General features: G+C 38.0%; 1 protein-coding gene across 3 annotated transcripts in view; it reads right to left on the reverse strand.

Moving 5' to 3' along the window:
* Positions 1-12,826, reverse strand: part of FGD4 (FYVE, RhoGEF and PH domain containing 4) — a 211,163-nt gene that overhangs the window by 31,001 nt on the left and 167,336 nt on the right. For all 3 annotated transcript variants that reach the window (XM_082636476.1, XM_082636475.1, XM_082636477.1), the window contains exons 8-10: positions 4,068-4,206; positions 1,548-1,606; positions 1,102-1,248 (exon numbers count right to left, since the gene is read on the reverse strand). In XM_082636476.1, coding sequence (XP_082492602.1) covers positions 1,102-1,248; positions 1,548-1,606; positions 4,068-4,206 — 345 coding nt within the window. The remainder of the gene's footprint in view (positions 1-1,101; positions 1,249-1,547; positions 1,607-4,067; positions 4,207-12,826) is intronic.

Genomic DNA, 12,826 nt, shown 5'->3' on the forward strand with positions numbered 1-12,826 from the left:
ATTTTATTCCTTTTTACTGCCATATAATATTCCAGTGCATGGTTATACCACATTTTGTTTATCCATTCATCAATTGATGGACATTGATGAATGTTTGTTTGTTTCCACTTTTTGGCTATAATGAATAATTTTGCTATGAACATTCATGTATAAATTTTGTGTGGACATGTTTTCAATTTTCTTGAGTTATACAAACTTGAAGTAGAAACGCTTCAAGAGAGATACTGAACACCCTTCTGCATGACAATTAGTTCCTGTAAATCTTCCTTTCAAAGGAAGCTGTAACCAGACAACAGAAACCTCTAAGCCCCCAACAACTCATACTAAGGCTGGTGAGATGACTGCCTTGTAGCAGAAAAGTCAGATGTGAATAACATCCTGAGAATGTGTCATGTGCCAGTTACCGGGTAGCCTCTTTACCAATGTGTCTGTTTCTTTGCCTATAATAATAATCATAGTAATAGCTAACATTTACTGAGCTATTACTCAATGTTAGCTTATTGTTACTCACTGTTAGCTATTATGATTATTATCATATCATTAGATATAGAAAGGAACTGGAATTAACAGAGACTAAAATATAATGGCCTGGATGCCCCAAGGAGAGCTCCTATATTTTCGATAAGTTCTAGACTAACGGTCATTTCCCGGAAGTTAAGGAAGGGATGGAGATTGATTGCAGTGAAAAGGAACTATGTAGTAAACTCATGTACTTTTACATAGATATTTGAGGCATAAGTTTTACAACTTTGTCTATATATTTCTTCAACTAGAAGAATTAAAAATAGTGGTCCCCACTGATGGCTACGATCATCATGGAAAGGTTAAATCATCTTTACTACGTGCTACTGAAGTAAATTATACATGGTAAGTACACAGAAAAATTATAGAAAAAATACTTCAAAAAAAGATTTGTGTCCTAGAAAGAACAAGTTTCAGTTACTAAGGACATTCCCTGATGTGGAATCCTGACAGTACTGACTAAACCAGGTTAGATATAATTGTTTTGGTGAGAGCAAGCAAGCATCCTACTTTTCCAAGATGCATATAACAATGTTTATGGGTTATTCTTATGTGACTTGCTCATACTACAAAACTCACTAAGAAAAGGTAGCGTTCTTGTGCCGATGTGTTCCGAGCAGCTAGCTTGAGGATCTGTCCTTCTTTTATTAGCTCATTTGAAGGATTTACAATGTCTTCTTCTTCTCCCAACATTTCATAAATCTCTAAGAGTTTCTTTAGGTTCTCCTAGGACATTAAAACAAAACACAGCAAGATCATATATAAGGAGGTTTCATCTTAGTTCCTTTAATCAATGACCTTAGCTAAAATATACATAATGCAGAAGGGATTGGAACTAAGCATAAATTTTGGTATAAAGTATGTCAGTTATGATCAAATTAAAACCTGGGAGAAGAGGGATAACACTAAACATTTTATAAACACTTGTGTCAATTCATATGGGTCCAAACCTGTAGATAATATCAGACTATATTATTGGCAATTATCTAACTAGAATATTCCCATTTCCTCTGGAAATCACTTACCATTTTTCTTATTGCACTATTAGAATGACTTGCTGCTGTAGATATAATTTCAAGTGACTCTAAATGGAAAAAAAGAAAAGTAAATACATTTTGTCCTTACTATGTTACTAGATAGCTGAATAATATACAGTACAACAAGAAGAAATCTGGGATGGAAGATACATGATAAAAGCAGGGGGCAATTTGCATTTACAAGCTGGATACTTTCAAAAGTTCATTTGTAAGCAGATTATTTGGAACTTGAAGGGTATTTCCTCATTAAAAGTCATATACAGTGAGTAGGCTCTCAGGTACATTTAATTGATAAGGGACCTTCAAAATAACAAACACCCTGACACTAGCTTGGTACAAGGAACTTTGTCAGGGGCTTTCATATATATTAGGTCAATTCATTCTTATGCAACCTTAAATGGAAAGTATATTAGCTTCATTTGGCAGATGAAAGAAGTAGAGAGTGATGTGGCTTGGCTAAGGTCACAAATTATGATACTGAAGGGCTACATTAGAACCTAAGTCTTCTGACTCAAAGTTCTACAACATTTCAGCAGTAGTAAGTATTTCACTAGTTTTATGAGCAAATTAACCACCAAGCATAATCAGTTTTCCTTGGGAAAACACACTCACATTTCTAGTCTAGGTGAAAGGGAATTTTCTGATGCCAATGTTGATGGAGGGTTTTGTTGCTGGGGCAGGTGGTAGCGAGAGATGGGAATGGGAACTCTGATATGGGCAAGGTAGGAGCTTAGGGACTACTGGTGAAGAGATGTGGAAGCTGAGGCTTCCTGCTGGATTAACCTGAGGGAATGTTCTCTCCTACATCATGTCCTGCTCTCTTCCTTTCTTTCCTATCTTATGAATCCTGGTTGGGTTAATTCTGTTACCACAACAACCTCATTATTCTGAACCAACTTTTCTGTCTTCTTCATTCTACTGCTGAACAAAATGCACTTTTGTTGCTTTCCCCTCTACTTTTAGGTCTCTAAAAGTACTTCTGTGATTTCCTTAGAATTTTAGTGTAAGTAGTAATGGGAAACCAAAAAGAGTAATAAAATACCCTATTATGTTGCTGACTCTCTCATTTTTGACATAGCTACCCTAGCAGGAGTCAAAGTCTTTTGAGTATAGAAGAAGCAGAATTTTTATTTATATTTTATTTTTTTTTGTGGTACGTGGGCCTCTCACCGTTGTGGCCTCTCCCGTTGCAAAGCACAGGCTCCGGATGCACAGGCTCAGCGGCCATGGCTCACGGGCCCAACCGCTCCGTGGCATGTGGGATCTTCCCGGACCGGGGCACGAACCCGTGTCCCCTGCATCGGCAGGCAGACTCTCAACCACTGAGCCACCAGGGAAGCCCTTTTATTTATATTTTAGAGAACTATCTTGATTTTGGCAATTCTTTGCATTCCACATAGGATCCAAGGTAGAGGGAGACAAATTAAGATGGGCTGGGGCCACTGCCCAAGAGACTAGTTTGAGAAGTAGCAATGGTGATCCAACCTCCAACCCTACCACTACTAAAACCAAGCACTCAGGCCAGTTGAGTGGAAAGTGGGGATAAAGTGGAAAGTGGAAGAAGACAAGTTAGGATAATTCTAAACTTTAGAGGAAGAAAGGGGAGATGAGAAGTTCCTGTGGTCACCAACTCACTTGGATGGTGGGAGAAACATCACAGATAGCCTATGTTCAGAAAAAGACCCAGTCTCTAAGACCAAAGATTGTGTTTTGTGTTCATCTCTCAACAAGGTTCACTTACAACAGCAGACAAAAAATTATTAGAGAAAGTAGCAATGCTTTAAGATTGTACACCAGTATTGTTTGTACATGTTGATTACTAATCCAAGTTAAATTTTCTCTTCACAGTTAACTGATTTTTTTAAAGTACACAGGAAAACAAAATTCTTATTGAAACTTAAGCCCTAAAGAGTCTTCCAATATGATCTAATGAAAAAATAAAAGATTTTTTATTTTTTCATTAAAAAAAAAAAGGAGTACAGGAGTAGAGCAGGAATAAAGTTTTCTCAGGGAAAATGTTAACTAACACCAAACAGCACCACTGTCTCTTCTGTCTTACAGCAGAGAAAGGTAGAGAGATATCACTTTGCTTAGGTTATTTTTACATAGTAAATGTCATCTTAGTTTTCTTGGTATGTATCAACCTACCTAATTAACCAGCAGCGCTAGTAATTCTGAATGGTTGTATTCTTCCTGTGAGAAGGTAACTGTGTATTGCTATTCCAGATGTCTCTAAGACTACAGTTTTATATTTCAGAGTTAATGATTAACATGAAACCAGCATGAGAAATGTGATTTGCATTGTTCCAAGCCTATGATTTGGGCTCAAAAGTGCTTGCCTAATTGAGGTGCTGATGACAATTTCCAGTGAGGTTATTTTCTGGCACCAATATTTTACTAAAGTGGCTATAAGACCTATCTCACTTTGAAATCACAAGCCTACTTGGCCACTAAATTATCCCATAATGGAAAGCAGGGGCGGGGCCTGGGGTGTGTGTGAGTATTTACTTTTAGCATCATTCCAGTCCGGAGAACCAGGGGGCAATTTCCTTAGGTAGTCCTTAAGGAGCATCTCATACCGGGGAATCCGCTGAACAGGTTCTAGCATGTGATGCTGCAAAGTCAAGCTCCCACAGATCTTCTGTTTCTGTAAAGAGAAAGGTTTTTTAAAAAAGATTTAAAAATTAGGTGAGCCAGTCTAAAAAAATTCGACGTAACATAGAATTTTCATTAAGGGCAGCATTTCCCTACAAAGTGTGGTCTGTGCATCACCTGCATTAGATATACCTGGGATGCTATTAAAAATGGAAATTCTGGGCCTCCCTGGTGGTGCAGTGGTTAAGAATCCGCCTGCCAATGCAGGGGACACGGGTTTAAACCCTGGTCCGAGAAGATCCCACATGCCACGGAGCAACTAAGTCCATGCGCCACAACTACCGAGCCTGTGCTCTAGAGCCCGCGAGCCACAACTGCTGAGCCTGTGCACCTGGAGTCCGTGCTCTGCAACAAGAGAAGCCACCGCAGTGAGAAGCCCACACACCGCAACAAAGAGTGGCCCCCGCTCCCTCCAACTAGAGAAAGACCGCGCGCAGCAACAAAGAACCAATGCAGCCAAAAATAAATAAATAAAATAAATAAATTTATTTAAAAAAAAGGAAATTCTGAATCCCATCGCAATCTATGAAACCACAATTTTGAGGCCACAGCCTGGGCATATGCATAAAAACACCTCCAATTCTTCCATTAAAGTTTGAGGACCACCAATCTAGCGTTTAGAACAGAAAGAAAAATCAAGCAGAATTTTAAGCAAGAAAGTTCCAGATTGATGCCATCCACTTCAATTAGTCACTACAAGGGTTTGTCAGGTCACATTATTAAATCATACTCCAGAGATTTTCAAAAGAAGCATCTATTTAATGAGGTTCACTAAGTAACACTGCATTAAATGACTCTGGACTCAGCAGAAACTATTTCATAATAAGGCTACCATAAATGTCATTTCCTTTGAACTTAAGAAAGACTCCACATGTAGAAAAGTGACAAGATAAGAAATTTTTAATTTTTCATTAGGTCATGGCATTCTTTTCCATTAGAAATTAAACTCTAAACAGATCTCCTTTGCTTAGGGCAAAATTGAGTCTATAGAACATGCTTTCAGTAAGCTGTCAATGTGGAAGGAGAGAAAAAAGATTACTTGAAAAATAAGATGTGCTCCTGTTCATATTAAACAAAGCAGAAACCCCCTTACTATATTTATTGATGACCATGATCAGGGCACTGCAGGGTAAAAAATGTTGTATTAAGACATGATGTTTGCATTCAAAGCAAACAAGAAACTAAAAGCTTCACAGAGAATGGAATATTTACACATGAACTCAGGTGAGGTCAGGCTTTGGGCAGGGAAATGAGGAATACCAGGGGGTAAGTGCAGGAAGAGGGACCTTGGAGAACAGGCCCAAGACAGTGGGGCATGAAGCACGTTTAGTGAAAGGGGGCAGTTGAGTTCTGCTCAGAAATAAGATATTTATAGGGAAGTAGGGGATGAGGAAGAAAAGGTAATCTGGGGCAATAATGTTAAGCTGGGTTTAGATTTACTTCATCTAATGCAGGTTTTCATGCAGGGGAGTGACATCATTAGATATGACAGCTATTAAGATTAACCTACAGCAATGTGCCTTTAGGCAGATGTGGGGAAACTAGTTTGTAAGTTATTGTAGACCAGGAGAAAAGTAAAAAGAGCCTGAAATTAGCATGGAAGCTGAGGGTTAATGGCTTTCCTTAATAAAGTGTAAGATATTAATATTCTAAGTTTAGTTATTGCATTTGATTTTCTCCAGCAAGCCTATGGTATATATATATATATACACACACATGCATATATATATATATATATCTCCAGGAAAATATTACTGATCCCCAAATTTTTACATGAAGAAACTTGCTCAGAAAAGTTAGGGGAGTTTTCTAAGGTCAAGTGGCTCTAAGTGGCAGACTAGAATCCTAAACTAGGTTAGTTGATTCTCAATCTACCATTCCTTTCACAACTCCATCCTTTCCTCATAATATGGAGAAGACAGACATTGCTGAGATAGTTTTAATATTTGATGAAACAACGATAATGACCACCATCGTGTGGTGAGCACTTACTATGCAACAAGCTCCGTGCTAAGTCCCTTGAAAATCTTATCTAACGGGCAAATGAACACATACAGAGAATGAGGAAAAGTGACAAATCAAAGATAAAGCCAAGTGGTCAAATTCTGGTGAATAAAAGAATATTGGTGCTATGTGATAAATCCAATCACATAACCACAAGCTACTCTATGCAAGGCACAAAAGGTCAAGTGGAAAAAATGTTTGTAAGCTAAAGACAGGAATGGAACATGTTGACTTTGTATTGACAACAAGATGTTCATACAGAACTGTGTAGCCAGCACTCAGCATTTTGTAACTGGAGTTCAGGGGTAGAGGAATACACTAGAAATAATGACCCTATAAGCATCTGTATGACATGATGGTTAAAGGCTTGGGAAACTATGATGTCATTGAGAGTGTGGAGAGAAAGAAGACTATGAAGGGCAAAAACCTTGTATTCTGCCCACATTTCAATATTAGCAAAAGGGGTTAGTGAAAGAACCAAAGAAGGAGCCAGTGTTCAGAAAGGTAGATGAGTGCTTAATCATGAGAGAAAAGAGATGTTCAAAAAAAGGAGTGAAGGGGAAGAGCAGGACTTTTGGCTACGGCTGAGTGAGGAGACTGGCAAAATCCTCCCTTTAAACAACGACTTTATAATGAGAACCTACTATAGCGCTGGGAACTCTACTCAGTGCTCCGTGGTGACCTAAACGGGAAGGAAATCCAAAAAAGAGGGTATATATGTATACATATAGCTGATTCACTTTGCTGCACAGTAGAAACTAACACAATGTTGTAAAGCAACTATATTCCAATAAAAATTAAAAGAAAAATAAAAAGCAACTTTAAAGCTGGATAAAATTGATTTTAACAACAACAACAATCATTTCAGCACTTTGGAAATTGACCAAAGGCACAAAACAATCTGAAAAGTGTTTCTTTTAAAAACTGCTGAACTTTGGGTAAGAACAGCAAGAAGTTGTGGTATTCTGGCCTGGGGCTGCACCTCTTCCTCCCCCAGCTCAGTCAACGTGAAGATTCTGCAAGGGTGGGGCAGGCTGTGAGGACTGGCAGTTTCTGTGCTGAAGTTGAAGAGGGCTCATTTGATTTAGAGCGGTGAACCATATGCTCAGCAACACTGTCCGTGGAAGTGATGGTCTCTGAGGTGGGCAAGTGGGGAAGACCAATGACTTTAATAGCCTGAAGCTGTGTTGTGGTCGGACAATCATTTCCTTGGCTGAGGCTGTGTGAATAACCAGCAGAGGCAGAAGAGAGCCCAAGCCAGCAACCTCCTGGCCACTCTGAGGTTGTGGAGATGCAGAGAAAAGATACAGATAGGAGATGTGAAAGGGCCACAAGGACTTGGAAATGGCCTGATCTTTAAATAAGTGTGTGCCCCTCCACATACAACTATAGGGACATCAGCAGAGGAGAGAAGCTAACTGGATCTAGGTAGTTAAGCACCTGTGTTTAATAACTGTTTGATCTTTAACCTACACAGGTTAAAGGGGCAACCCCATAAAGCCAAGATCACATACAAACACAAGAATATTCAACAAAAAACTGAATAGAGACATTAGTGTCTGCATACCAGAGGAGAGATAAAGTTCATACATTTAGTCTAAGCAAGTTAATAAACAAACAAACAAAAAAACAAAAGTAACCGCAGCCACTCTCAGTAGGGAAAAATCCGAATCTAGAGTTCCCACAAAATAGGTTATCTAAAATGTCCAGGGTTTCCCTGGTGGCGCAGTGGTTAAGAATCTGCCTGCCAATGCAGGGGACACGGGTTTGAGCCCTGGTCCGGGAAGATGCCACGTGCAGCAGAGCAACTAAGCCCATGCACCACAACTACTGAAGCCCGCGCGCCTAGAGCCCGTGCTCTGCAACAAGAGAAGCCACCACAATGAGAAGCCCACGCACCTCAACAAAGAGTAGCTCCCGCTCGCCACAACTAGAGAAAGCCCACGTGCAGCGACAAAGACCCAATGCAACCAAAATAAAGAAATAAACGAACAAATAAATAAATAAATACGTAAATTATAATGTCCAGTATTCAGCAAAAAAAAAGAGATATTCAAATAAATAGTGAAGTATTAACCTACGCTGAAGAAAAAAGGCAGTCAAATAAAATTGTTTCTGAGTGAGCTTATATATTGGATATAGCAAAGATTTCAACATAGCTATTATATGTATGTTCAAAGAAATAAAGGTAATCATATTTGAAGAGCATGAAACGTATAACAACAATACATGCATACATAGCAATTTTCAAGGAGGAATCAGACAGTATAAAAAACAACCAAATGAAAATTCTGGCGCTGAAAAGTACAATAACTGAAATGAAAAATTCACCCCAGAGACTCAACAGCAGAAACATGATGGCAGAAAAATCAATGAACTTGAAGGAATATTAATTAAAATTATACAGTCTAAAAAACAAAGAGAAAAAAGGAAGAAAACTGAACAGGTCTCAGAAACTTGCATAATGGGTCCTCCCTGGTGGAGCAGTGGTTAAGAATCCGCCTGCCAATGCAGGGGACACGGGTTTGAGCCCTGCTCTGGGAAGGTCCCACATGCCGTGGAGCAACTAAGCCCGTGTGCCACAACTACTGAGCCTGCACTCTAGAGCCCACGAGCCACAACTACTGAGCCCACGCACCAAAGCCTGCTACTGAAGTCTGCGTGCCTAGAGTCCATGCTCCGCAACGAGAAGCCACCACAATGAGAAGCCCGTGTACCTCAACGAAGAGTAGCCCCCACTCGCCACAACTAGAGAAAACCTACACACAGCAACAAAGACCCAGTGCAGCCAAAAGTAAATTAAAAATTAATTAATTTTTAAAAAAGAAAGAAACTTGGGTAATGAAAATATGAAATGCAAAGAAACAATGGCTGAAAACTTCTCAAACTGATTTTTAAAAATCTACACAATCAGGAAGCTCAATTTACTCCGAGCAGGATAAATACAAAAAAGATCCACATCATTTTCAAACCGTTAAAAGCCAAAAACAAAGAGAAAACTTTGAAAGCAGCAAGAGAAAAGCGATTCATTACATACAGGGGACTGTCAATACAATTAAGGGCTAACTTCTCATCTGACACAAGGGAGGGCAGAAAACAGTGAAATGACATTCAAAATGCTGAAAGAAAAAAGCTATCAGCCAAGAATTCTGTGTCTAGTAATGCTATCATTCAATAGTGAAGAAAAAAATATTTTCCAAATAAACAAAGCCCAAGAAAATTCATTGCTATTCACTCTGCCTCACAAGAAACACATCATTTTCATGCTGAAAGGAACTTATTCCAGAAATGGTAAATATATGGGTTAAAAACATATTTGTAGACATTTTTCTTTTTTCAAATTGAAGAATAGTTGATTTACAATGTTGTGTTAGTTTCTGGTGTACAGCAAAGTGATTCAGTTATACATATATATTCTCTGTCCATATTCTTTTCCATTATGGTTTATCACAGGATATTGAATATATTTCCTGGTGCTATACAGTAGGACCTTGTTACTTATCTATTTTATACATAGTAGTTTGTATCTGCTAATCCTAAACTCCTAATGTATCCCTCCCACACCCCCCTTTCCTCTTTGGTAACCATAAACTTGTTTCCTATGTCTTTGAGTCTGTTTGTAAACAGTTCATTTGTGTCACATTTTAGATTCCACATATAAATGATGTCATATGGTATTTGTCTTTCTCTTTCTGACTTAGTTCACTTAGTATGATAATCTCTAGGTCCATCCATGTTGTTACAAATGACATGATTTCATTCACTTTTATGGCTGAGTAGTATTCCACTGTGTATATATACTACATCCTCCTTATCCATTCAACTGTCAATGGACATTTAAGTTGCTTCCATGTCTTGGCTATTGTAAATAGTGTTGCTATGAACATTGGGGTGCATGTATCTTTTCGAATTAGAGTTTTCTCTGGATATATGCCCAGGAGTGGGATTGCTGGATCATATGGTTACTCTAAGTATTTTAAGGAACCTCCATACTATTCTCCATAGTGGCTGCACCAATTTACATTCCCACCAACAGTGCTGGAGGGTTCCCTTTTTTCCCCATCCTCTCCAGCATTTATTTGTAGACTTTTAAATGATGGCCATTCTGACTGGTGTGAGATGATACCTCACTGTAATTTTGATTTGCATTTCTCTAATCATTAGTGATGTTGATCATCTTTTTATGTGCCTTTTGGCCATCTGTATGTCTTCTTTGGAGAAATGTCTATTTAGGTCATCTGCCCATTTTTTAATTGGGTTGTTTGCTTTTTTGTTATTGAGTCGTATGAGCCATTTGTATATTTTGGAAATTAAGCCCTTGTTGGTTGTACCATTTGCAAATATTTTCTCCCAGTCCATAGGCTGTCTCTTCCTTTTGCTTATGGTTTCCTTTGCTGTGCAAAAGCTTATGTTTGACTAGGTCCCATTTGTTTATTTTTGCTTTTATTTTTATTGCCTCAGGAGACTGACCTAAGAAAACATTGGTACAATTTCTGTCAGAGAATGTTTTGCTATATTCTCTTCTAGGAGTTTTATGGTGTCATGTCTTATATTTAAGTCTTTAAGCCATTTTGAATTTACTTTTGTGTATTGTGTGAGGGTGTGTTCTAATTTCATTGATTTACATGCAGCTGTTCAGGTTCCCCAACACCAATTGCTGAAGAGACTGTTTTTTCTCCATTGTATATTTTTGTCTCCTTTGTCGAAGATTAACTGACCACAGGTGTGTGAGTTTATTTCTGGGCTCTCTATTCTGTTCCATTGATTCACATGTCTGTTTTTATACCAATATCACACTGTTTTGATTATTGTAGCTTTACAGTATTGTCTGGAGTCTCGGAGGGTTATGCCCCCAGCTTTGTTCTTTTTCCTCAGGATTGCTTTGGCAATTCTGGGTCTTTTATGGTTCCATATAAATTTTAGAATTATTTATTCTAGTTCTGTAACAAATGTCATGGGTATTTTGACAGGGATTGTATTAAACCTGTACATTACTTCCAGTAGTATGGCTATTTTAACAATATTAATTCTTCCAATCCAAGAGCATGGGATAGTTTTCCATTTCTTTGAATCATCTTCAATTTCCTTTATCAATGTTTTATAATTCTCAGCATATAAGTCTTTTACCTCCTTTGTCAGGTTTTACTCCTAAATATATATATTTTTTGCTGCAATTTTAAAAGGGATTGTTTTTTTACTTTCCCTTTTTGATATTTCATTGTTAGTGTAAAGAAATGCAACAGATTTATGTATATTAATCTTGTATCCTGCTATGTTGCTGAATTCGTTTATCAGTTTCTAGTAGTTTCTTTGTGGAGTCTTTAAGGGTTTTCTATATATAGTATCATGTCATCTGCATATAATGACAATTTTACCACTTCTCTTCCAATTTGGATACCTTCTATTTCTTCTTCTTGTCTGCTGTGGCTAGGACTTCCCATACTATGTTGAATAGAAGTGGTGAGAATGGGCATCATTGTCTTGCTCCAGATTTTAGTGGGAAGGCTTTCAAGCTTTTCACTGTTGAGTGTTATGCTGGCTGTGGGTTTTTCATAAATAGTTTTTATTATGTTGAGATATGTTCCTTCAATACCCGTTTTGGTAAGAGTTTTTATCATGAATCGATGTTGCATTTTATCAAATGCTTTTTCTGCATCTATTGAGATGATCATGTGGTTTTTGTCTTTTCTTTTGTTGATGTTGTCAGCATCACATTGATCTGCATATAGATATTTTTTTTAATATTCTCTTAACTTCTTTAAAAGACATAAAATTGTACAAAAAGTAATCATATCACTATATTAATGAATTTAAAACACATAAAAATATTTATGTAACACAGGGTCTTCCCTGGTGGTGCAGTGGTTGGGATTCTGCCTGCCAATGCAGAGGACACAGGTTTGAGCCATGGTGCAGGAAGATCCCACATGCCATGGAGCAGCTGGGCCTGTGTGCTACAACTGCTGAGCCGGCACTCTAGAGCCCGCGAGCCACAACTACTAAAGCCTGTGCTCCTGGAGTCCATGCTCTGCAACAGTAGAAGCCACCGCAATGAGAAGCCCACAACCTCAACCTCAACAAAGAGTTGCCCCCACTCACCGCAACTAGAGAAAGCCCACGCACAGCAACCAAGACCCAATGCAGCCAAAAATAAAAAAATAAAAAAAATAAATATATATATATTTATGTAACACAAAAGAAGGCAGTCAAGGAGCAAAAGAATCCCCATCCAAATAACCTTATGTGATCTAAAGAATTCCTTTTCAATATTTAAACTTCAGCAAAGAAGAAGTGATCAACAGTTTTGACTAGAGAATCAAACAGAAATTACTATGATATTATTAAAATGTATTATCCAGGTTTGATGAAATTTTAAAAGTCAGGACACATATATAAAATGACCAAAAAAAAAAAAAAACCCCAAAATGAAATAAAATAGAATACAGTTGATCCTTGAACATGGGTTTGAACTGCACAGGTCAACTTATATGCACATTTTTTTTTCAGTAAATGTGTACTACAGTACTACATAATCCATGGTTGGTTGAATCCATGATGCATAACCACAGATATGGAGAGCTGACAGTAAAGTTATACTGGGATTTTCA

The sequence above is a fragment of the Mesoplodon mirus genome (assembly GCF_964341445.2).
Source record: "Mesoplodon mirus genome assembly, chromosome: 11".
NCBI classification, from domain to species: domain Eukaryota; kingdom Metazoa; phylum Chordata; class Mammalia; order Artiodactyla; family Ziphiidae; genus Mesoplodon; species Mesoplodon mirus.